Source organism: Dendropsophus ebraccatus, chromosome 3 (assembly GCF_027789765.1).
Source record: "Dendropsophus ebraccatus isolate aDenEbr1 chromosome 3, aDenEbr1.pat, whole genome shotgun sequence".
NCBI classification, from domain to species: Eukaryota; Metazoa; Chordata; class Amphibia; order Anura; family Hylidae; genus Dendropsophus; species Dendropsophus ebraccatus.
The window spans coordinates 33,158,161-33,184,854 of NC_091456.1; the positions used below are offsets into that span (position 1 = coordinate 33,158,161).

Sequence of the window (26,694 nt, forward strand, 5' to 3'; positions counted from 1 at the left end):
ATACAGCCCCATAGGTGAAAAAATAAAACCGTTATAAGCGTCACAATAGGCCCATTTTATTAATATTTAATTGCCAAAAAAAAGGATTTCATAAAAAAAAATATATATAACATTAGAGAATCTGTGTAACCTGCATATGGTTGTGTTCGGACTGACCTATAGCATAATGGTATCATGTCGCTGTTACCATATAGTGCATTACGTAGACACAGGAACCCCCCAAACGTTACCATATTGCATTCTTTCTTACGATTTCACCTATTTATATCTTCATAAATAATATATTTGGAATTCCATCATACATGTTATGGGAAAATGAATGACGCCATTACAAAGTACAACTATTCCTGTAAAAAACAAGCACTTACATGGCTTGTAGATAGAAAACTGAGAGTGCTAGAGCTCTTAGAAGGGGAGGAGGGAAAAACGAAAGCACTAAGATCAAAATTTGCGCGGTCCACTGGGTCATTTTGGGCCTGGTCCTCAAAGGGTTAACTAATCCCTGTCTTTAAACAAGTTTAAAAAAAACATTGTTCGTGAACACACAAACTGCCTCCCCAGTGGCTGGCAAACTCAAGGACGTTCTTGCGAGACCCAGAGCACCCTGGATCATGTTTTCATTAATATCTGTGTGCTTTGCCCGATATGCATTGCCAGCTATGGGACTTTATATAGGCTGCATCCAATTAACTACATTCATTTAGAAAAACATGGCCACTTTTTTTTTTTTTTTTTTTTTTTTTTTTAGAGACAACACGACTCTTGTCTCCAGTACAGGTGCGGTTTGCAAATAAAAATTTATTCACTTCAATGGAGCAGAGTTGCAAAATCTGCACCCAAACTGAAGACAAGAGTGATGCTGTCTCTGGAAGAAAGTGGCCATGTTTTTCCAATGCTGGATAATCCCATTAAAATTTCAAGCTTCAAAGCAAAGGGTGTGATACTTACATCCACGCAGAATTCTTTTTTCTTCTGATAAATTCCCCCCCCCCCCAAAAAAAAAACCTGTTTTCACATTCTCAATATGAAAGTCTGTGAAAAAGTAGGGGTCTGAAGATTTTCTGAATGCATTGTTTTTGTACATTGGATGCAGTTATGCTGCGTTTACACGGAGCGATTATCGTTCGAATTTTCGCAATAACGATCGCATTTGAGCGATATTCGTTCCGTGTAAACACCGCAAACGTTAAAGCGACGAGCAATAAATCGCTCATTTTGATCTTTCAACATGTTCTCAAATTGTTGATCGCTAAAAATTCGCAGATCGCTTTGTGTAAACAGTCTTTCAAAGATTCACCCTATGTGTGAGATGTGTTTAAGCGATCTTATAACGATCGCCATAACGATTTTTCTTATGAATTTTCTAGCGGTTTTTCTAAAGATTTATTCGTCTAAACGCTGCTCGTTATAAAAACCAAATTGTTGCTTCAAAATCGTTAAAAGAACGATTGGACAAATTATCGTTTTGTGTAAACGCAGCATTACTTAGGTAAATAAGGTTTACTAACAAAGGACATATTACATCTATATACATGTGTACTTCATTCTTTTGTTTTATTTCAATTCAGAAAAGAGAAAACAATGAAAAATGTGAAAGAAGTAACTAACTTTTACAATATTCTACAACAAAAAGGGTGTTATATTGAGAAATGTTGGTAAATTATTTGCATGATTGCACTGAAAAAATAAAGCCACTAATTCTCAAGGGAACTTCGCCACCTGGAACTAATTACAGCACATACTTCAAGTCTCGATAAAGCTCATTTGTCTTTTATGATACATTCACATCTTTTCTGCTACTGTTGTGAATGGGATTTTTAAATGCCTCATTTCCCTATGTAATAGAAAATTAGATGTTGTTTCAAAGCTTGCACTATATGGGGATTTGTTTGTGTCTAGACGATAAAACCAGCTGAAAACCAGCATCATGGTTTCAATATGCAGTAGTACAATGCACTGACCATTTGCTAAAAAACTATTTCTTTAAATGGGCCCGGTTATTGAAAAACAAGTAGTAAGATCCCAAGCAATCCAAACTAAGACCCCCACCGATCAGGAAGAAGAGCAGAGAGAAACACGTAATGGTGCATTCCCCAGCTTGCAGCGATCTCCATTCAGGCAGCTTCATTATAAGCCCCTATAGGGCTTTTTGGATGAAGATGACTTACAGCAGGGAAATTTATAGCCAAGCCCTGAGATACATCTGGATTTGTTCTGATTATAAAGATAGAGAACACCACCTATCATCTTTAAAAGGGGTTATCCAGTGCTACAAAAACATGGCCACTTTTGCCCCACTCTTGTCTCCAGATTGGGTTGGGTTTAAAACTCAGTTCCATTGAAGTAAATGGAGCTTAATCGCAAACCACACCTGAACTGGAGACAAGAGTAGGTCAAAAGTGTCCATGTTTTTGTAGCGCTGGATAACCCCTGTAAGGGAGACTTTCTTTAAAGGCTACCACCTTTGGTTATACTGACCAAGAATCCTGGACTTCTAAATAACCTATAATTTACAACAAATCCTTTTTATTACACTGGTTTATCTATGTGGTGTATCTACCCTCATCCCCCTGAACCCCCACATTCACAGATGTCCCTCTTTTCTTGCTTGTAGCATTCCTAAACTGTTATGCTGTTACTGTAAGACATTAATCTGTAAACTTGTCTGACGAAGGGATCTTTTGAATGCTGAAAGTTCACAATTATAACCATTTTTTGTTGGCCAATAAAGGTATCAAAATACTTTGATGTACCATCAGCACATTCGCTTCAAGATTTTCATAGACAGATTAGCGCATCCTCCTTTTGAACTGGAGCCCGGTTCCAATGTGCGGCGCCGTTCTATTACCGGGCACTGGCAGGTGGCGAAGCGCTGGACACGGGCCGCCCCGCCCCCAGTGGGAGGAATCCTCCGCCCCTCCATTATGCAGCTCCATTGATTGTAATGGAGGCACATCATAGACGGGCAGGGGTTTCCTAACTAATAGTATATTCACTTTAAATAAGATAAGCTGGCACCAATCTCAGTGAAACACACATTTACATTCTATTTTTGTGGCTTTTTCCACCTGTTGTCAGTGAACATATTGATATGTTAATATCCTTGTAAAGAAGTATTTCCAATTTGGGAGAAGTCAAATCTAGAATCGGTGCGCAGAGTTCGCAGCTAAATCCCAACATCGTCAGTTTCAATAGTTTTACATACTTGCCGTGAAATTTTCATGCCGCTGCGAGAATGTAAACTATGTTCCCCTTAAATCATGTTGGCCTGGTGAATAAGTTACCCGTCCACGCTCCAGCTTGTGTCTAGGGCTCCCGGCATCCCCCTCAGCTAATCAGTGTGCTGTCCCGCCGCAGCCACCAACTGGCTGAGCGGGACGTCGGGGAGTCGAGAGCCTAGAAGCACGCCGGACCATGGACCGGTAGAGGATGGCTTTTATATACAGTTTCACAATTCTGCGTGAAACTGGCCTGAAGCTGAGTTCATACATGCACTTTTATTGCATTTTCATTGTGGTACTGCATCATTTTATTTCAGCAATCATTTAATTGCCTTCCAGCCATCCATTGTGTTACTGCAATGAAACTTCAAGGTTTGCAATCATACCCTTTTAAATAAAAGTTATTCAAATATATTTTTGGATATATAAGAAGAGAAATTAATCAAAATACTGAGCTTTGATTGGTTTTACAACAACATCACTGCAGAGCACTGCACTAATGTTGATCAGGAGGGGTGGGTTGGCTGGGACAGATTGGTGCACTGAGGGCAGTAGCCCCACCCCCAGTGCACCAAACCTAATTTACATATTAAATAAACTATAGATTTCCTAAAAATGTTGCTGAGCATGAAGGCAAGAAAATTACATTTATCCTCAGTTTCCTATATTCTAAGGACATAACATCAGGTAAGATTTGAAAGAAAAAAAAAATTATTTAGTTTTGAGAAAGAGGTAAGGATAACAATACAGGTATGCATTATAGACTGCGGGGTATGTGCAAACTAAGGAGTTCTTGAGAATAACTTGTTGAGGATTTTGCCACTCGTCCCCGCGTCCTCCTGCTTTACTCTCCGCCCATCCCATAGACTCCATTCTATAGTCAGGCAGGTTCCACTGTCCACCCAAAAAATGGACAATAGTGTGGGAGGAGCAGTAAGCATACGTTCTTTGTTATGTTTCCCTATTTAGATCCCAAAGCTCGCAACAGAGTGAGGACCTGAGGGACTACGTATCAGGGTGGTTTGGTGCTCTCCCCACTAGGAGGCACCCCTTGGCAACGGGCTTCCTTCTCTGGAGAGTAGGATATCTGGCTATTCCCGTGTTTTGAGACTCGTAACTGAGGCTCCACGGACCCCTTCTTTGCATATTCAAATTTTGTAGGGGACAATCAGTGGAGACTAGTAAATGAGTATTCCATTGGATTTTTTTCGCTGTTCTACCTGAGTTCAGTGATTGTTATGTTTTGTTGGTCTATTTTTCATTGCTCCCGGAAGCCAGAATCCTGCTCCACACTGACGAGGGGCAAATACCCCGAAACTGCAGTCTGTGGATGGATGCCTAGCCTTGTTAACCCTTGTCTTATGTCGTTATACTCGCCACAGAGTTAGACTTTAACTTATAGGGGCCACCCTGGTGTTTCCCTATTTAGGTCCCAAAGCTCGCAACAGAGTGAGGACCTGAGGGACTACGTATCAAGGTGGTTTGGTGCTCTCCCCACTAGGAGGGATATCTGGCTATTCCCGTGTTTTGAGACTCGTAACTGAGGCTCCACGGACCCCTTCTTTGCATATTCTTCGTTATGTTCCCCCCCACCCCCTGTCAAATATCAATTTTCAGTCCGCTGACGGACTTCTCCTTTGAACACTTCCGTAAAAACTGGCTGTTGAAAAAGGGTTGATAGCTGAAGGCCCCATTACATCAAACGATTATTAGCCGTACTTGGCCAATTTGGTGAAATAGCACGTTTAAAGACTACGATCAGCTGACATGCACAATGTTGGCTGATCGTAGTCTTTCAACATGTTGAAAAGGCCCAATCAGTGCAGCACCGGTCTGCTGCTCACCGCTCCTTGTAATACGAGAGGTGGCCGCAGATTGCTGCTGACTTCAAAGAAATCATAAGGACGATCTAAGAATCGTTAGGGCAGTCCACTGGCAGGTCAGTACTCGCTTTCTCCTTAATACCGTACCGTATAATCCAGCCTTAACAAAAGACTGACAAAAGGACTACCAATCTCAAATAACTTAAGTATATGCTACCTCCTCAGAAATGCAAACAAAGGTGCTAGGTGAGTTAGGATAGGATCCACTCTTACTTGCATGTAGTGTGTCTTCTACCTTGGTATTATAGGTGTGTTTTCTGAAATCACTTCATACAGATCAGTGACCCAGTCGGGATGCATCTCTGTCAACGATGCAAAAACACTGATCATTTCGTCATTTACCTGTCAAAATATAAACTGACTATGAAGGATTTCATAGTGAACACAATTCTCAGGTTCAAAATGGGCTTTACAAAATACTGATATTATACAAATTCAACGTTCAACGTAAATTCAAAGGAAAAAGTAGTAGTCATGGCTATATTTTACTAGCAAAATATGAATATTGGGGGGGGGGGGCGACTTCTGAGATAGCAACATGTTAGGTATCCACAGAAAAAAAAAAAAAATTTGGAGAGCTATCCTTATCAGGTACAATGATTAACACTGGTAAACGGGTGAATTTCTTATCACTCACACAAAGGAGGGCAATTGGCTCCACACTGTCCCCCTATGGCCTGGTGCGTGTAGTCAGGGAGGCTTCAGGCCCCGGCTGCACCTGTATCCACACTCAGGAAACCACACCAATGATCCTTTTCCTTTCCGTTGAATAATACACAACCTCATGCGAGTACTTATGACCACTGCGTAATAATTTCAACACATTTATTAAAACATAGGATTGTTTTGATAAATGTGTTAAAATTATTACGTTGTGGTAATTACTACTCCCCGTGGTGGTCATCTCTTCTATAAATTTAAATTCCCCCCTTTTACCTTTTTACAAATAAAACTTGTGAATATAAATAAACATATTACTTATCGTAGCGTGAACAATTGTTCAATCCATTAAGCTACAATAGCGTTCCCATATTGCAAATGGCGTAAACGAAGAGAGGAAAAAATGCTCGTTGATAGTGGATTCTTTTGTTAAATTATTCAGAAAAAAAAAAATATTAAGAAAAATATTTAAAAATGTGATATTAACCCTTAGGGGACACAGCCAGTTTTGGGGTTTATGACACGGCCAAATTTTTCAAATATGACGTGTTACTTTAATGGGGTTGTCCGGCGATAAAAAATTATTCACAGAATAACACACATTACAAAGTTATACAACTTTGTAATGTATGTCCCACCACCCCCACCCGTGTACCCGGAAGTGTGGTGCGCTATACATTACCTGTCACGTGCCGACCACGGTCTCCGATCCTCAGCAGTGACGTCTTTTTCGGGAGGCCGGCGGATCTTCCCGAGTGCCGGCCGCCCTCTGCAGCGTCATCCGAAGCTCAGCCGCGATTGGCTGAGCATAACAGTGCTCAGCCAATCGCGGCTGAGCGGCTGATGACGCGGCCACGTCATCAGCTGCTCAGCCGCGATTGGCTGAGCACAGTTATGCTCAGCCAATCGCGGCTGAGCTTCGGATGACGCTGCAGAGGGCGGCCGGCACTCGGGAAGATCCGCCGGCCTCCCGAAGAAGACGTCACTGCTGAGGATCGGAGACCGTGGACGACACGAGATGCGGTGAGTATAATGCACCACACTTCCGGGTCTAGCGTGGGTGGGGGGAAACAGGGGGAAGGGGGCCATTCACAGACATAACATACATTACAAAGTTGTATAACTTTGTAATGTGTGTTATTCTGTGAATAATTTTTTATCGCCGGACAACCCCTTTAAGAAATCAATAACTTTGGAATGCTTTTACCGATCTTTGTGATTCCAATATTGTTTTTTTCGTGATATATTCTACTTATGTTAGTGGTAAATATAGGTTTATAAAACTTTAGAATCTTTTGTGAAAAACTCCATTTGAAAGTCAAATTATTTATTAATTCATATCTCGAGCATGTCTACTTTATATCAAAGAGGATGTACCACCAGGTACATCCTCTTTAACCTGAAGCTACGGATCGAACGGCGCCGGCACGGGGAAGCCCGCTTCCCGTGCACGGAGCTGTTCTATGCACCGCAACAGGCCGGTGCTCAAGCACTGGAGGTAGGTCGGCCCGCCTCTAGTGGGAGGGAATTCCCTCCCCTCCATGACGCGGCTCCCTTAGAATGAATGGAGCCGTGTTATAGAGGGGAGGGAATTCCCTCCCACTGGAGGCGGACCGGCCTACCTCCAGTGCTTGATCACCGGCCGGTTCCGTTGCATAGAACAGCGCCGTGCACAGGAACCGCGCTTCCCCGTGCCAGCGCTGTTCGATCCGTGGCTTCAGGTTAAAGAGAATGTACCTAGTGGTACATCCTCTTTTAACAGCATTTGGTATACATGCTTTAACTTTTTTAGGATGTTAGAGGCAGTAATTGTTTAGTAGCAATTTTCAAATTCTTCATGAAAATTTCAAACTGAGAAATTCCTTAGGCACCAGTTCAGTTTTGAAGTATATTTTAGAGGCCTGTATACTAGAAACCCCCATAATTTACCAGATTTTGAAATCTTCAACCTTTCGAATGTTCAAATTTACATTCATACAGTTTTTTTTAACCCTTTGGGCATTTCACATTAATAACTGAGTAGGAGTGAAAAGTTCAAATTAGCATTTTCTTTGCAGAGATTTAAATTGCAATCCTATGCATTTTTTACCATACCGATTACCATTACTGATCCATTAATGCCGGCAATTGCTGATGCTGGACCCCCTTTGTCAGTTATCAGCCGAAAGTTTAGTTGCGGCTCCCGGTCACTGTTTGTGTAAACAGTGAGCATCTGAAGCAGCGCAGTTATAGTAAGTCGTCGTGGTGAAACTAATCTCCTACCATGATGTATTTTAACTGCCTGGTGCAGCTAGAGGTTAACCCCTTGCCTCTTCAGCCTGTTTTGGCCTTAATGCCCAGGGCCTATTTTTCAAATCTGACCTGTCTCTCTTTATGTAGTGATATCTCTGCGATGCTTTTAACTATCGCGGTTATTCTGAGATTGTTTTTTCGTGACATATTCTTCTTCATGTTTGTGGTATACTTTGGTTGATACACTCAGTAGTTTTTTGTAAATAACACAACATTTGCGCAAAAATTTGAAAAATTTACTATCCTTTATATTCAAAATTCTCTTTTTCTGAGAAAAATAGCCATGCCACATGAACTAATAATTAATGCAACATCTACAACATGTCTACTTTATGGTGACGTCATTTGGTGAACGTCCTTTTACTTGTTAGGATGTTAGAGGGCTTCGAAATTTTGCAGCGATTTTTCAAATTTTCAGGAAAATTTCAAATTCAGATTTTATTAGGGACCAGTTCAGTTCTGAAGTGGATTTGTGGGGCCTGTATGTTAGTTACCCCCATAAATCCCTCTACTATAAAAACTGCACCCCTCAAAGTATTCAAAGTAACATTTCATAAGTGTATTAACCCTTTAGGTGTTTCACAGAAATTTAAGCAAGTTGGTGGGGAAATTTAAAATTTTCATTTTTTTTGGCAGATATTCCATTTTAATCAATTTTTTCCCTCTAACACAGCAAATACTAACTGAGAAATACCACTCACTATTTATTCCCCTTATTCCAATGTTTCTATAAATCCCCCATATGTGGCTGCTGTGCGTCACCTGACTCAACCACAGGCCGCAGACATGACAGAAGCCCTGTGTATTTTTGGGGTCTTTTCTTATTTCAGGTTTTTTATAGCCATTATATCATGTCACAGAGGCCTTGCGGTGCCAAAATATTTGTGTAAGACAGGTTGATGTTTCCATCGATACCATTCTGGGGGACATGTGACACCCTCATCATTTTTTATTAAATTTTTTATGAGGTGGTACGAATAAAAAAACACAATTTAGCAGCAGTTTTTCTCCATTTTTTTGCATGACGTTTACTATACATCACATATGACATGTTATAGTTGTCCGTCAGGTCGGTACGATTACATTGATATCCATTGTATATAGCTTTTGTTATAGTTTATGGCATTTATACTATATATACTGTTTGTGTCTTGCATATTGTAAGACCTGTATTATTAAACTTTTTTCACCAATGGAGTTATGTAAGGGCTTCTTTTTTGCGGCACAAGCTGACACTTTTAGTGGTAAACCTTTTGGGTAAATGTGTGCTATTGATAGCTTTTTTTCTATATTTTTTAGGGGGCGGGATTAACAAAAAAATTTCATTTTGGTTAGTTTTTTATTTATTTTGTTAATGGCAATAATCGGGCGGTATAATTAACGTAACGGGTTAATAGACGGGGTGATTACGGCCGCGGCGATACCAAATATGTGTACTTTATTTATAGGGGATCATTTATAAAGGGGGATGGGGAATATGTATATTTATTTGTTTATTTTAATTATTTATTTATTTAATTCATGTAGTTAATTATTTATTTATTGGTTTAATTAATTTATTTATTAATGTATTTATGTTTGTGTGTGTGTTTTGTGTTTTTTACTTTTCAGGTACATATATACAGTATAATGCACTACAGCACGTGATGAGTGCTGTAATTCACTATACTGTATATTGAATGAATGAATGAATGAGCAGTCAGTGTTACACACTGACTACTCATTCAAACGATCAGACTCCTGCTACAGTGCAAGGGCCTGATCGTTATATATCATAGTAACCCAGACGCACCGGGAAGCGTCTGGGTTACTATGGTAACCCCTCCGAAGCCGTGCGATTGCTCGTGCGGCTCCGGGGGAGGGGGGGGGTTGCGGAGGAGTCTGAAGCCCACAGGAGGGCGATCAGTGCTGGGGGGACGGATCGGGGGTGGGGGGGGGAACAGTCCGGGGAGAGGATCAGGGTCCAGATCGGAGGAGGGGACGGAGGAACACAGGGAAGGTGAGCACGGGGAGGACAAGGAGCACGGGGGAGGGGGGCTGGGTAATGCACATCCGGGGGGGGGGGGGGGGGGGGAGTGATCCGGGGGGGTGAAACTGGCCGGGGGGAGAATCAGGCAGTGTCGGCAGGAGGAGGCAGCATGCCGCAGCCTCCTCCTGCCGCCCGATCTTTATATTAAGCCACAAATCTCCCCATAGACGCTGCGGTCACATCGACCGCGGCGTCTATGGGGTTAACTGCCCGGGGGGAGCGCGGCTTCCCTCCGGGCAGTGGTAGCAGGAGGAGGTTGTGTGACACAGCCTCCTCCTGCTGCCCGATCGCAATTAGGGACAGAGGGGGGAGGCAGGGAAGCCATGACGTTCCTGGAACGTCATGTTGCATTAACTACCTGCTTTACATGACATTCCAGGAACGTCATTTTGCGGCAAGGGGTTAATAAAAATGACACCCCAACCAGCCCTGTAGGTGATAAAATCATATTGTTATGGCTCTTAGGGCCCGTACACACTGAGTAAAAGAGGCAGAATTTACAGTGTTCATTCTTTGAGCGGAGAGGAGAGGCACACGAGAAATCCCAGTGAAGCAATAGGACAGGCAGAATGACAATCAAAATCCACCACGCGCCCTCCGCTCGTAAAGTCCGCCTCTTTTACTTAGTGTGTAGGGGCCCTTAGAAGGCGAGGAGGAAAAAGCAAAAAAATTTAACTGGCTCTGTCTTTAAGGTCAAATTCCACTGTGTACTTAAAGGGTTAAAGGACAACTCCGGTGGGACCCCCCCCCCCAAAAAAAAAACACAGACACACACAGACACCATACTCACCATCCCTCCGGTGACGATCGCCACTCCATTCGCCCGCCGTCCGCCTCACCGTCACCGCCGTCCAGCGATGTCTCTTGCTTCCGGGTCCATGAGAGAGAAAAGGCTGCCAGTGCGCTTGCGCACCGGCAGCCTTTTCATTGGCTGGAGCGCATCACATGGCTTCCAGCAAGCTGAGCCAATCAGGGCTGAGCAAGCTGGAAGCCATGTGATGCGCTTCAGCCAATGAAAAGGCTGCTGGTGCGCATGTGCACCAGCAGCCTTTTCTCTCCCATTCACTCTCAATGAAGACGCCGAAGAAGACCCGGACCGCCCCCCAGCTCTGACGTCACCCGACACCAGAGAAGAGGACCGTGACGACCGTAATAGGTAATGTATACATTCTTTAACTTCCGGGGTGGGGGGGTCGGAAAGTGGGGGAAGGGGGCCAGACCGGGTATTTAACCACATTACAAAGTTATATAACTTTGTAATGTGTGTTAAAATAAGCCAAAAAAATTTTTCGCCGGAGTTGTCCTTTAAACCTAACGTTCCTGTATATTTAACGCGTCTTATATTAAAAATATCATATTGGTGCAATGAGTTTGGAGACAAAGAGAAATTTAAAAAAAATTAAAACAATGTTCGGCCACAATATAGTAAAGAGAAGATAATGCTAAAGGTCAACTTAATATATTCATTCATACGTTTTCTCTGGCTCTCTCATATCCTACACAAGGTGCCGACTAAGAAGCAGTGACTTAGGATATTCATACAACACAAGTAGAAGATATACTGCTTAATGCTACTTGTGTCAAAGCAGAGTACATGACAACAAACTGGTGATTCATGAGGTTTGCAGGCTCTTGTGAAGACAAGAGTAAAGCTCTTGTGACTGAAAAGAGTGTAAAGATGCAGATTGTATTTTCATGGCTGATCTTAGGCTAGACTCACACTGCGTCTTTGCAATACTTTTTTGCAAAAAAAAAAAACAACGATGAAAAAAAAGGATGCATTCGTGTGCATCCGTTTTTCCATTGACTTCCAATGTAAAAAAAAAAAAAAAAAAAAACGATTAAAATGGATCCTTTTTTTTGGGCAGACACAAAAGTAGTGTCAGCTACGTTTTTGTGTCAGTCAAAAAAAAGGGATCCGTTTTGATCAATTTTTTTTTACAATGGAAGTCAATGGAAAAACGGATGCACACAAATGCATCTGTTTTTTGCAAAAAACGGATGAAAAAAAAATTGATTGCAAAAACGCAGTGTGAACCTAGCCTATGATACCTACATCACTTACTTGGAGATATGTTCAACAAAAATGTTATTTTAGTGTTAAGATATTTTATTAGCATAATAAAAGGTAGTAGCCAAGGATTGCCAGAGAAATAATAGGGCAAATAGTGCAGTATGCAAGAAAAACAATGTTTAGTAATATTTTTTTTCACTAGGAAAAGACTGGCTTGCATTAGCTGATGGGTAAAAGTGGCTAGCAGGTTGGGCTTCCCCGCATGTGAAGTGCTGCCCAGGTAGGGCTTTAAAATCTGTCAGCACCCGGGCCCTACCTGAGGTGCTGACTGTGCGCTTTAGTTTGCAGTCCCCTAAAGAACATGTTACCTTTTGGTGATTTGTAGTTGCAGATCAGTCCTCTGTAGACAGTTTATGACTGAAATAATAAGTCATAGACACTGGCTGACAGTGACCGCACAGATATGCATATATCCATGGTGCTAGTTCCCTTTTACCGATACACAAGAAGTGCATACTTACCTTCCACTGCTCTGTTTCTAATTTTTTTTTTCCTTTTTGTAATCACCAGGCTGACAGTGTCACAGGACTAACCCACACAGCTTCTGGCCACTCAGCTCTCCGGCCGTTGCGGTCACCTTCCTACTCCCGCTGTCAATCATTCCAAAGGTGGCGGGGTGGCAGCCTGAAGATATAGTTCCATCCGGAGAGCTGGGTGGGAGGAGGCTGTGCATAACATTGAGAAGCGCGGAAGCCAAGTATGGACTTGTGATCGACAATATGAATATCCCTGCTTCTGTTTTCCTTTAAAGGGAACCTGTCATCCCCCGTGCCGGGGTGACAGGCTCCCGACCCCTTGCTGCAGCCCCCTATATTCACCTGATCCCGCCGGGTCCCGCTTCTGGATCCGGTCGGGTCACAGAGATCTCAGCCGCTGCAGCCCGGCGCGCGCGCTGAGAGATGAGTCCAACGCTCATAGAGAATGACGGAGCGCTGGACTCTTCTGTCATTCTCTATAAGCGTTGGACTCCTCTCAGAACGTGCGTCGGGCTGCAGCGGCTGAGATCTCCGTGACCCGACCGGATCCAGAAGCGGGACCCAGCGGGATCAGGTGAGTATAGGGGGCTGTAGCGGGGGTCAGGAGCCTGTCACCCCGGCACGGGGGGTGACAGGTTCCCTTTAAGGATTATTACAAAAGGATCCAAAAGGACAGTTTGCATCCATTTATTATGCATTTTGGAGGACCCGTTTAAGAACATTAAAGCGACTCTGCACCCACAATCTACCTCCTCCAAAACAGCTTGTACCATTGGATAGCTGCTTTTAATGCAAGATGTGTCCTGGGGTCCGTTCTACAGGTGATGCAGTTATTGTCATAAGAAAAAAAAAACAAAATTTTTTTTTTTTAAACCTGTATCAAAAAGGCATGGCCTAGATTGTCTGTGCCCTAGGCCTGCACCACCTCTGTTCCGCCTCACTACTATCCTCATCATTAGGAACGCCCCTGGGCAGGATTTCTCCTAATCATCACTTGTTTAAACACTGCACATGTGCCTTAACGGACCCCAGGACAGATCTTGGATTAAAAGCAGCTATCCAATGGTACAAGCAATTTGGCGGCGGGGGTCAGATTGTGAATACAGATTCACTTTAATGGATTAGATATAACCGATGACACAACAGAAATATAAGTTTAGCCTAACTTATGTTCTTTGTTTGCATTGCTGAATTCATAGAAAGACATGGGCATTTACCGACCATAACACAAAATGCATGTTAAAAAGGCAACAAGCTCAGCTGTGGCTGTCATTTCACTGTAGCTCGCAGATCACAGATTTCTGCAAACTGTCTTCTTGTATTGCTTGGTTGCATGCATCTTCAGCCTCTGATGTGTTTTCCTCAGGCTTTACAAAACCAAACTGGGTTGGAAACAAACCAGTAACAAGCATATTATGTAAGCGCATTATCTTTTTTTTTTTTTTCTCATCATGTATGACCAACCAGCTTCTGAAAACAGTCATAAAAATTTCAACTTTTTATATTTCTAGAGAATGTCAATACTAAAAAAGTGTGTACTGTAAAAAGCAAACATGTATTTGTTACTTCCTTATATATTATAGCTACTTATTTTTCTAATATTTCCTGCCTTACAGAAGTTGCAAAAAAAGCAGTTACCACGGGATTAAAGATTTTTGGGTATTCCACCACTGGGACAGCCACCAATAACAAGAACAGGCATCCTGTACTGCAAATGTTAATATCCAGACAGTTGCGCGGCTCTGTCAGTACAGTACCGCACAGATTTAAACTTATTTATAGCACATCTTCTGCGCATGGCCCATGGAACGTGTAAAAGTGGTCTAAGGGTGTTAACACAAACAACCGTTGCGCAGCAGATCTGCGGCAAATTTGATGCTGTGTTCAGTTATTTACATAAAATCTGCTGCATATCCGCAGCAGAAAATTTACTGCGATAAGGCGTGTGTGAAGCTACCCTAAGGGTTGTTTTACACAAGGTGTTTTTCAGCATAAATGCCATAAAAATGCAATAAAATGTGCACTGCACTTTTCTGTGACAAAACACTGCAGGCAGATGTTAGCTGGAATCCCACAAGGAAATTTAAAACACCATACCCACAATGCTTCAGAATATAACAAGGGGTGTTGTTCCCCAAAATGGTAAAATGTAACTTTTATTTTGTTCCCATTAAAATAAAAGATACAAACAAACAAAAACCGCACAAAGTGAACTGTGATTTAAGGGGTGCTTTAACTGTGGGATGTGCATTTATTTGCTGAAATATAGTAAAAACAAAAAACTTTACCAATGCTCAAGATAATAAGATCTATGGAGATAAGGGAATTCATCAATTGTCTCACCTCTGGGATTGCCTATGCAATCGAATGCCCTTGTCAACTCTTGTATGTTGGCAAAACAGTTGAACAATTTAAGAAGAGAATTTGCCAGCATGTAAGCAACATTAACACAAAAACAGAGACAAATGTCACAAGACATGTAAACAATGTACACTCTGGCGACCCCAGAGTCCTTAAATTATGGGGAATTCAACAAATTGAACTCAGCCTTAGGAAGGGGAATTTGGATAAAAAGCTTCTACAATTACAGTGGTTTGCAATAAATTAGAATATCAACAAAGTTATTTTTTCCCAGTAATTCAATTCAAAAAGTGACCTCATATATTCCATAGTCATTACATACAGAGTGAACTTTTTCAAGCGTTTATTTCTGTTAAAGTTACTGATTATGGATTACAGCCAAGAAAAACCCAAAAGTCAATATTTCAGAAATTTTTTTTATATTATATAAAACCAACTGAAAAAAAAAATGTTTTTAACACAGAAATGTCAACCAAATGAAAAGTCTGTACAGTAAATGCCCTCAATACTTGGTCGGGGCACCTTTTGCATGAATGACGGCATCAATGCGGCGTGGCATGAGGCGATCAGCTGATGACACTGCAGAGGTGTTATTGAAGCCCAGGTTGCTTTGACAGCGGCCTTCAGCTCGTCTGCGTTGTTGGGTCTGGTGTCTTTAATCTTCCTCTTGACAATACCCCATAAATTCTCTATGGGGTTAAGGTCTGGCGAGTTTGCTGGCCAATCAAGCACAGTGATGCTGTGGGTAGTAAACCAGGTACTGGGACTTTTGGCAGTGTGGACAGGTGCCAAATCCTGCTGGAAGATGAAAATTTAATCTCGAAAAATCTTTTTAGCACAGGGAAGCATGAAGTGCTCTAAAATTTCCTGGAAGATGGCAGTGTGAACCTACCCCAGCAGATGACATGGCTTCCCAAACCATCACTGATTGAGGAAACTTCACACTAGAACTCAAGCAGCTTGGATTGTGCCTCTCCACTCATCAAGACTCTGGGACCTTGATTTCCAAATGAAATGCAAAATTTACTTTAATCTGAAATCAGCACCTTGGACCACTGATCAACAGTCCAGTTCTTCTTTTCCTTGGCCCAGATAAGACGCTTCTAGCGTTGTTTATTGTCAGGAGTTGTCAGGAGTGGCTTGACACATGGAATGCAACACTTGTAGCCCATGTCCTCCAGACATCTGTATGTGGTGGCTTTTGAAGCACTGACTCCAGCAGCAGTCCACTCTTTGTGAATCTCTTCCAAATTTTTAATGGCATTTTCTTTACAATCCCGTTAAGACTGCGGTTCTCCCGTTTGCTTGTGCACCTTTTTCTACCACACTTTTTCCTTCCACTCAACTTTTCATTAATATGCTTTGATACAGCACTCTGAGAACACCAAGCTTCTTTAGCAATGAACTTTTGTGGCTTACCCTCCTTGTGGAGTGTGTGAATGACTGCCTTCTGTCAAGTCAGCAGTCTTCCTCATGATTGTGTTGCATACTGAACCAGACTAAGGGACCTTTTATAACACTTTGGAAGCCACTGCAGGTGTTTTGGGTCAATTATTCTTATTTTCTGAAATACTGACTTTTGTGTTTTTCTTGGCTGTAATCCATAATCATCAACTTTAACAGAAATAAATGCTTGAAAACCACTGTAGAAGCTAAGTGGATATATAGACTTAACCCCTTCAGGACCTGACTTTTTTTTGCGCGTTTTTTCCTGCTTGTGTTTGAAAGGCCATAGCGCTTACATTTTTTCACCTACAGACCCACATGAGACCTTATTTTTTGCGCCACTAATTGTACTTTGCAATGGCAGGCTTAATTTTTGCATAAAGAAAGCTGCAAAACAAGAAAAAAATTAAATGTGTGATGAAATTGAAAAATAAAACGCATTTTTTTAAATTTGCGGAGTATTTGCATTTACACCATTTGCCCTACTGCTTATGCATGTTCCTCAAGTTGTTACGATTACAACGTCCAATATTTGCCATTAAATGGCAGCCATCCGCTCAATTTTAACAGTGTGAGAGCATAGCCTTTCTGTGTTCTCAATCCACTCCTGGTTTTGGTTGCAAAATATAGAGCAAAAATACATAACATAGCCTTAAAAATAATACAATAATGAGAAAAAAGGACATCTATTTAATTTCCATCAGGGCATTCAAACCAGAGAATGCACTGCTGGCAGGTCTCTAGACAGGTGAGTTACCCCTAGACCACAGCTCCAACACATAAGGGAGAAGAGATTTAATTATACCTGAGTGTTTCTTTCAGACATAAAGTGCCTACAGAGGACTGATCTGCAATCTGACAACTGAGCGAGCAGGAGGCCGGGCAGCATTGATTATTCATGAAGAGGGAGGAGGATGCATGCCAGAGTGTAGCACGAACAAAAGCTCTGTGACTCTCTAGTACGGTAGGAGACATAAGATTGTACATAATCCACTGCACAGAAAATTACCAAAAAGGCACCATGCTCACTGGGGGCTGCCAGGTACAGCACACTGTCAACACCTCAGGTGGGGCCCAGGAGCTGACAGATTCCCTTTAAGCCTATCTCATACATAGGGTGAATCGCTGAAAGACTGTTTAGACAAAGAGATCTGCTAATTTTCTGTGAACGATTTATCGCTCGTCGATTGATCGTACGCAGTGTTTACATGAGCGGACTATTGCTCAAATGCAATCGCTATCACGTAAATTTAAACGATAATCATTCCTTGTAAAGGGACCATAACAGTGCTCCGAATAGAAGATTACACTGCTAACACAGGAACAGCGCAGAGGAGGAAGGTGAGATACATACCTTCCTCCTCGATGCTCCGTGCGCAATAGGGGACTATCATCACGTTAGATTTGTCTAACCTATTAGTTTTTCTTTAAATGCCAGTCTTATGGAATTCTCCCCATAATGTTAAGTGTGAATTTGGAGGATTTACTCCTAAGGCCCCGTTCCCACTGAGCAAAACTAGCGGCATTCCACGGCGGACAATTCCGCCGCAGAATTCCGCTAGTTTTCCTCAGTGGGAACGGGGCCTAAGGATTAACAAATACAAACATGTAAAATCAAGTTAGTTAATGTAGTAAAATTCATTTTTGTAGCAATAATAACTATAATGTTTCAATTATTCCCTCAGATGGTAAAACTATTACTTTGTTAGACATCATTCACACGTTTGTCCGGAATTGAACCCATTATTAAAGTGAATGTAACATCAGTACGTTCGCTTTAAGCTTTGCACATTTATAGGCCTTCTTTTTAACCGCGTCCCGGTTCCTGTGTATGGTGCCAGTCTATCCATGTGCAAAACGTTAACGGAATTTAAAAAAACAACAACACAATTTTACATTAGAAATCCAGGTAATTATTGTGTTCAAATTTAAAAAGAAACTACCAATGGTTTTGCTTTTCAAATGTCTTATGGCTGTCCACTTCATCATCCGCTATGTGTGAATGAGTACATATTCACATTCTAGACAAAATATGCAAGGCTGTTCTTCAAGAAACAGTGCCACAACTTTCTTCAGGCTCTGTCTAGGATTGCATTTCAGGCTAGACTACTTCAATGAAGCGGAGCTGCAATACCACAAACAACCAATAGACAGGTGTGACAATGTTTTTGGAGGCCCTGTTTTTCTAACCCTGTAAATCCCCTTTAACGTGGTGTACAATAGTCTTTAGTATCTATGTCTACAAAAAAGAAAAAATGCTAAGTAGTACATCACTGAATGTTCAATTTCTGTTCTCCTTTAAAATTCAGTAAGCAATTCAAGCTATCCAACAGTGTGCAGCTACCTTGCATTAAAACTTATAAGATAGTCAGCCATTTTCTGCTATCACAGCACAACTATACCTACAGTAGCTTCCTAAAATTCCTAGAACGAATAAAAAATATTTTTTTATTTATATGACTCATTCGCTGGGAGCACGTCAGGAACCAAAGAAACCAATCTGCTTAAATATTTTATAGGTAGCTTGGTGTTTATAGATAGCTTGAAATGTTTTTTATACAATATAGTATAAGAGTATCCTGTTCTGTAAATATTATGTTTAGAATAATGAAAAAAAAAAAAAAAAAGTGATTTGGATATTTTAAAATTAATCAACAATTAGGGCAAGAAGAAAACGACAAGCACAACTAAAATACAATATTTCTCAAGCTGTGAAAACCAGGTTACTGAACCATTTCTTTTCTAGGGATTTGCATGTGTGAGCGTGGTATTGTAGAGCCTACAAATCAGTACATCTGCTTACTGTCAAGTTTAAATTTGAAAAAAACATATTGTATCTTTCCAATTTAAGGATGGTAGTCAAGGCAACGAGAAGACTGTCTTTTCACACTACAAATTTACCAAAGGAGCAGCATATAAAGGGATACGTCTTCCTGGCGCTCTATGAGCATCCAGAGTAATTGTTTTCCGATTGAACAAAGAATATACAAGCATTGCATATTTAATGTTCTGTAAAATGTCTAGCTGGTTTAGCAATAGGTTTATTCAATTCGATTGTCTAAACATAGAAAATGTAATTACAAAATATCTTTAGACAGTAATACTTTTTTTACTCAAGGTGCAGTGTTACAAAGCCATGAAATACATTACAAAAATTCTGTTATGCCCATGCAAATCATAAAAATTGCAGCTATCGTCCTGGGCCTGATTTGTAGATTTTGCTTCATTAACAATTCATTGTTAATTCATTGTACAATTTTTGCATCTGATCTAGAATGCTCTTTAAATTCAGTCAGGTAACGCTTGGAAAAGCTACGCATCTGATTAAAAGAAAAAAAAAAAAAATCTTATTATGTAAGAACATTTTTTTCAGAATTTATCTACGCTACTACCTGTTTAGTTCAGCCTACTAATATTTTTATACAAAAGAATGAACAGCATTGAGTAAACAGTGGTTGCATGATACTCACTGGCCATGCTTTAACGCTGGATCAACCAACCATGCTGTGTTATTGTTACAGTAAATGGCAAGTCATTAGCAGTGTTGACAGCAAAATCATATATATAAGTGCAGCCATCCTCTAAACCTTGAATGAAACATCTGTCTCGATGATCCAGCACATGAGCTTTCCTTTGTACCTACATCACATTAATGCAAGGCAGTCCTTTTTCACTACAACTCATACACAATTTAGGAGGATTTTATATTATAAACAGCTGACTGCAGCCAGAGTGAACCACACCTTGCATGATCTGATATTAATTTCGTAATAAAGGGCATGGCCTCTTTTGCATCTAGCAGTTTACAGCTTAGTCGTCCACCACCATGTTTTAGGAAAATGAAGGAACAGATCAAGCCCTCCTTCATAATCCCTTATCATATGGGGGAAAAAAAAGACCTTCTGAGAATCATTCATCTGAATAAACCCTTACATATGTTGACATCAAACAGTTCTAATATAATGGACTGATGTGAAATGTGGTACATTTATTATTTATTTTTAAACTATTGCTCAAGCATAGAGTCAAGTACAGACGTAACACTGTGAAAAACATCCTGCCCCCATGCAATGCATATATTAGTAGGTCTATAAAAGCCAGCTCTGTTCAATGCACTGACAACAATATCACTGCACTGATGACAAGGTTCTGGCTAATTCCATACCAGGTCCTCTAGCATACACATGGAAGGTCATATATCAATACTGTACACAACCAAGTAATAAAAGGTCCATGCACACATCCACAAAAATATTAAATTATATATAACAATACTTTAGTAGATCCACAAATAAACAATAATATAGATATAAGGAGGCAATCTGGTACCACAACAAACATACAGGTAACAAAGATAACAAAAGCACTATTCTGTCTATGCTGAGTGGACATTTCCTGTCTACACGGCATGTGATCGGTGTTCGACGCAGCTGCTGTCGAACAGGACAGCTACTGTAAGGGCCCTATTACACAAAAAGATGTCTGACAGATTATCTGGCAGATTTTTTCAGACATACTCATGAATGGACTATAAACAGAGAACAGGTCGTAAAGATAAGACTGAGATTTCTCCTCTTTTCAAATCCATTCCTGGCTTTGGCTAAAAAAAAAAAATGTGTCAGATAATCTGTCAGACATCTTTTGGTGTAATAGGGCCTTAAGTATACACCTCTGTTATCTTCCTGGTAGCCCTGGCAGCATAATTATTTACAAATTTACACCAGACAACCCCATTAAAAAAAATATATATATATTACAGGATAACCATCTACAGGTTCCAAACACCCACCCCTTAGGCAAACACCCCCTGATGGAAGGAAATACCATATATAATGTGATATCGGTACATTAGAACTCAAATCAATGATAAAAACCACAAGTGGTGCATTGACAAGCGTCCCCCCTCCCCACCTCCACAGAGAGCTTTTATTTATTGGAACATCTCTTTAGAATTGTATACATGGAATTTCCAACATCAATACATAGGCTTGGGGAGGTGTTTGCTTAGTGGGTGCGGGTCAAGGCCTGGCCGAATGGTTGGTCTTCCTTGAGATGGTTATACAAAGTTATACAGAGCTTGTTCTATCTTTGTTACCTGTATGTTCGCTGTTGTACCAGATGGCCTTCTTTTGCCTGTTATTTTGCTTACACGTGACCTTAATAAAGCATTGTTATATATTTTTCCATATTTTTCTTGATGCGCAGTCTCTTTGTGCATGGAGCTTTTCTCCTGGTTATGTATATTGATCTCTTCATGCAGATCAGCACTTTACATGGCAGTAGGTGGTGTCCACTTTTGTGTGTATTGGATATCAATACTAAAGCTCTTATACACTGGTGCCTTGTTTAAAAATTTACTGTGTTTCTATGCAAATATAAAGGGATTAAGATTATTATCATTAGTAGTTTGTATGCAAATTCACTTTGATAACTGAAGAGCCTATTAAAGTCAATTGGTGACTATGTAACCTTTGGGGGGGGGGAACCCTTAGGAGCCAATTCATTCTAGTGAATATGGGGGTCAAAATCCTCAAACTTTTGTTGCCATATCCTAGAATAATCCATTAAATTTGAGTACTCAGGAAACTAATTTAAATTGCAAATGAGTTGCTATGAATGGTGTATAAACAAAACTATTCCGTACCAATTTATATCTGTATTTATGTATGCATGGAGTAGCTATAGGGGGTGAATAAGCCTGAGTGGGACCAAGGCTTCGTGCCTTCTACAGCCACATAAAACAACTACATATATTGTACTGGAGCAAGGGCGGATTAACTTCACCATAGGCTCCAGGCTGTTCACCAAGCCTGGGCACCCAACTGTAACTATGGCAGCACTAGCGTGGTGCTAAGAGTACAGGATAGATAATATCATGGTGCCCTGATTTGTGCAAAATTGGGGTAAAAAAAGCAGTGTTTTTTTTTTTGCTAATCATGGCAGAAATGTAGCCAGGAGACAGTACACCACTGAAAGTCTTTTTGGATGACTGCGATAATATAGCCATACAAAGAATATTATACCTGCCCCGAAAGTCCATCGTCTCCAAATGGATTCAGACTGACCCCTCCACTATACAAGAATTCATTGCTAAGATGAACTGCGTAATCAGACTGGAAAGAGAGGAGTATATATCAAACGCAAATGTACACATAAATTTGAAAAAATATGGGGACGCTGGATAGATACAGCAGGTCTACCCACTAGGGAATTGTGGGATAGCTGTAGGAACCCGGCACAGGTTATGTTGAGCCAAGTGCGGAATGGTCACTAACAAATTATGAGTTAGCTTGCAAACAATAAGGCTGGGTTCATACACAGTATATTTCAGGCAGTATTTGGTCCTCATGTCAGGTCCTCATAGCAACCAAAACCAGGAGTGGATTGAAAACACAGAAAGGCTCTGTTCACATAATGTTGTAATTGAGTGGATGGCCGACATTTAATGGGAAATATTTGCTGTTATTTTAAAACAACGGCTATTGTATTTAAATAATGGCAGTTATTTACCGTTATATGGCGGCCATCCACTCAATTTCAACATTGTGTGAACAGAGCCTGTGTTTTCAATCCACTCCTGGTTTTGGTTGCTATGAGGACCTGACATGAGGACCAAATACTGCCTGAAAATACTGTGTGTGAACCCAGCCTAAGGCTTCATCCACATTCACCATAATAGCCTTTTCATTGCTAATTTGAAATGAAATTACATTGATATATTACTCTCCCTCCCTTTTCAGGTAATAGGTTCTGTACCTCTTTGTCCTGTACCCTTTTCTTCCCAGGTTCTGTTGCCTGGGTGTAGTTCTCTGGGACAGTAGTTGATGATTACAAACTACTGTATGTCTTTATGCCGTTGACTTTCCTCAAATGTGGGAACCAGACACTGTATATTCCTTTTCAGCTACTATTTTCATATTGCTGTGGTGTCCTACCTTTTTTCTTGTGTGACTCTGTTACCAAAACTGTTTATGTTTTTTTTTGGAAAATAAAAAAATAAAAATTTGATTTAAAAAAAGAAAGTCTTTTTGGGTAGCTCAGGGCCCAGGGATACCGCCCGAAAAGGACCTATTACAATCTGCTACTGTACTAGAGTCCATGATCAGCTACAATTTCAGAAATTTCCTTGTGCTGCCAAAAGCACGGTCCCATCAAGGCATGGACTCCATGAGTCTTATGAAAGTGTCCTGTGGTATCCTGCACCAATGTTCAGCAGCAGATCCTTTATGTGTTAAAAGTTTTGAGGTGCAGCTTCCATGGATCAGACCTGTTTTTCCAAAGCCACTTGATTCTTCAAATAAATAAAAGATGGGAAATTTTGAGGCCATATCAACCACATGAACTCTTGCCCAGTTTCCTCAAACCATTGCAAAACAGATGTTTTTGTGCATGGCTGTCTTGTTGCTAAAATATGAGATTATTATTATACGAAAGGGGTGTGCGTGGACATGTACCACCTACATAAACATTGTTGCAAAAAAACAAAACAACCAGATCAATGCCAGGATCCAAGGTTTCCATGAAGAACATAATATTGCATAAATCTTCCTCCACTGGTTTGACTTCTTTGCCTTAATGCATCATGGTGCCATCTCTTCCCCAGAAAAGTTATGCATTAGTACTCCACATGATGTAGAAGAAAAGGTGATTTATTACACCAGACCACCTTTTCCACCTATCAGTTTGAATACTGATATATCCACTGTCCAAAGTCCTTTTAGTAGGGGACAGGGTTCAGCATAGGAACTCTGACCATTCTGCGTATACATCCCCATATGTAGCAAGCTGCGATTGGACTGTAATGACACTTTTCTATCATAGACAGTGTTAAACTTTTTTCAGCAACCTGTGCTCAGTAGCTCTCCTTTACACTTCTCAACGAACATCCATGACCTTGTTGCCACTTTCTGGTTGACTTACTCTGGACCACTTTTGGTAGGTACTAAACACTGCATACATGGAACACCCTACAAGACCTGCTATTGGAAGATGCAATGCCATTTTTCCAAAACATTCATTTAAAAAGAACGGTTTACTTGCTGTCCAGTATACCCCACCATATGCCAGGTACCACAGTAACTACATGGTGTGTGTGCAAACATTTACACATTGACGCACACACCTCTGCACAAAAACCTACTTCTATATAAAAACAGATATAGCTGAAGGTTGCAAGAAGGTAGCCGGCTGGTTGAACCTTGATCTGATCCCATACATTTGAATGAGGCAGTTCAAAGCATCCAGCGCTTCAGTTAAGGCGCCGGATCGCTAAGAGGGGTGTGAACCTAAATTAACATGGCAAATGGTGAGTTTACACAGAGAGATTTATCTGACAGATTTTTTAAGCATAAGCCAGGAATGGATTTTAAAAGAGGATAGATGCCAGTCTTTCCTTTATGACCTGTTCTATTTATAGTCTGTTTCTGGCTTTGGCTTAAAAGATCTGGCTTAAAAGATCTGTCAGATAAATCTTTCTGTGTAAATGCACCAAAACTCTTCTCTCTTAAATGTCCTAGTTCATCTACCATGCCAATTGACCTGGGTCAAATAGTATATGAATAATGAATAAGCTCATAGGTAAAAGGGTATATTTACACTGCCCTGATCATTATGAACTGCTTTGGAAAAAAAAAAAACATACGGTATAGGGTTTCTTTTCCTAACTGGAAACATTACAGCAATATATCAAATGACTCTGTGAAAGAACAACATAAACCCTAAAGAAGCAGTTCACAAAAAATTATTATTGCCCCCCCCCCCCCGGTAGGCGCTGGCACGTATAACTCACCACAGCTGATCGGTGTCCCGTGGCTCTGTTCAAATCCGGCGCGCGCTCACTTCAGCCTCTGCAGTGACTCCTCTTCTCTGTCCTGTCATTAAACGCCAGAAGTCACACACTTCCATAGAGAATGCATTGAAGCCCGTGAGTTCCGGCGTATAATCACAGGAGACAGAAGAGGGGTCACATCAGAGGCGCGCAACAGATTTGAACGGAGCCACAGGACTGGAATGAAGCCGCGCCGCTGCGGGGAGTATACGAGCCAGCGCCTATCGGGGGGGGGGGGGGGATAATAATTTTTTGTGAACTGCTTTAAGGGAAAAAACAGAACATCAGCTATTAAATTTACATAGCTGGCCATCGGGTTTGTAAAATATACATTAAATGGCGCTAGCATTCCAGGTGAATAGGGAGAGGAGTAGTAAATCGTTCTTATTATATTGTCAACCATTACTAGGCACAACATATAGTAATAATACAAGTATTGGAATCACGTGAGCGATTATCCATGCCCCCCGATAAATGTAATGTTATAGATGCCATGACGTCTCACACATTTGCACATTTTTGCAGACGTCTATGGCTTATATAATGGAGCAGGAGGGATAATGTGGTGTAATAAACAGATAGAAATATAAAGCCTGCAGCAAAGAGAAATAATAAGCGGCTATATGGCACAGCCATGTATCAGTTTCTGCTGTCTCTGCCATGGGGACAGCTGTGTGGCACTGTACTACAGCGACACAAGTGACCAGAAGCTGCCAGCTGTGTGAATGTAACACACCCTCACAGGCAGCACACTGTGCACACACACACTGCACAGAGATAGGTGCCGACCGTAAACCACACAGAGATGCTGCTGTCGTGGGGGTCACCTACCTCCTTCTTCACAGTCTTCAGCAGCCTCTGCCTGGTCTCTGCCTCTGTGGACGACAAGCCTATTGGTTATTACATTCATGGAGCTCTCGACATAATACATATATATATCGGCTGGTGTTTTTTTTTTTTATGTGTGTGTTTTCCGCTCACCTGTCCCCGTTGCCATGTTTGCAGCTTCCCCGTTCCTGTCCTCTACAGGCTCGGCTCTAGGAGGCACAGCTGCTCCTGCGCGTGCACCGCGCCTCTCGTGACGTCAGACCGATGCACCCGCGCACTCGGGGGCGCGCACCTGAGAGGAAGTTCCCGCGCTTGTTTATTCTAGTCAGTCAGTCAGTCAGCGTCGCGCGTTGGTGCATTGAGAGGTATTCGTCCACCTGACGTGTGTTTTATAGACATTATTATTATATTAAGTGTTATGTCATGTGGTTTTACTGAAGGAACTCTTACACGCCCACCATTTTATAATTGAAAATAAATATAAACCATAGTGGTAGCTGGTTGTAATGTCCTCCGGCAAAGATTCATTGGCGTTTCCTAAAGTTATAGGCCGACTCTTTGTGGTCATGGTGTGTTACACACATATTGTCTGCGCAC

The 26,694-nt window shown here is 41.2% G+C and overlaps 1 protein-coding gene across 1 annotated transcript in view; it reads right to left on the bottom strand.

Annotated features, from left to right (window-relative positions):
* SGSM1 (small G protein signaling modulator 1) overlaps positions 1–26,307 on the bottom strand; it is a 113,301-nt gene extending 86,994 nt beyond the window's left edge. Inside the window, exons 1-2 of the mRNA XM_069964108.1 lie at positions 26,251–26,307; positions 26,101–26,144 (exon numbers count right to left, since the gene is read on the bottom strand). Of these exons, the coding sequence (XP_069820209.1) occupies positions 26,101–26,144; positions 26,251–26,266 (60 nt within the window). The 5' untranslated portion in view covers positions 26,267–26,307. The remainder of the gene's footprint in view (positions 1–26,100; positions 26,145–26,250) is intronic.
* Positions 26,308–26,694: the final 387 nt, after the last annotated feature.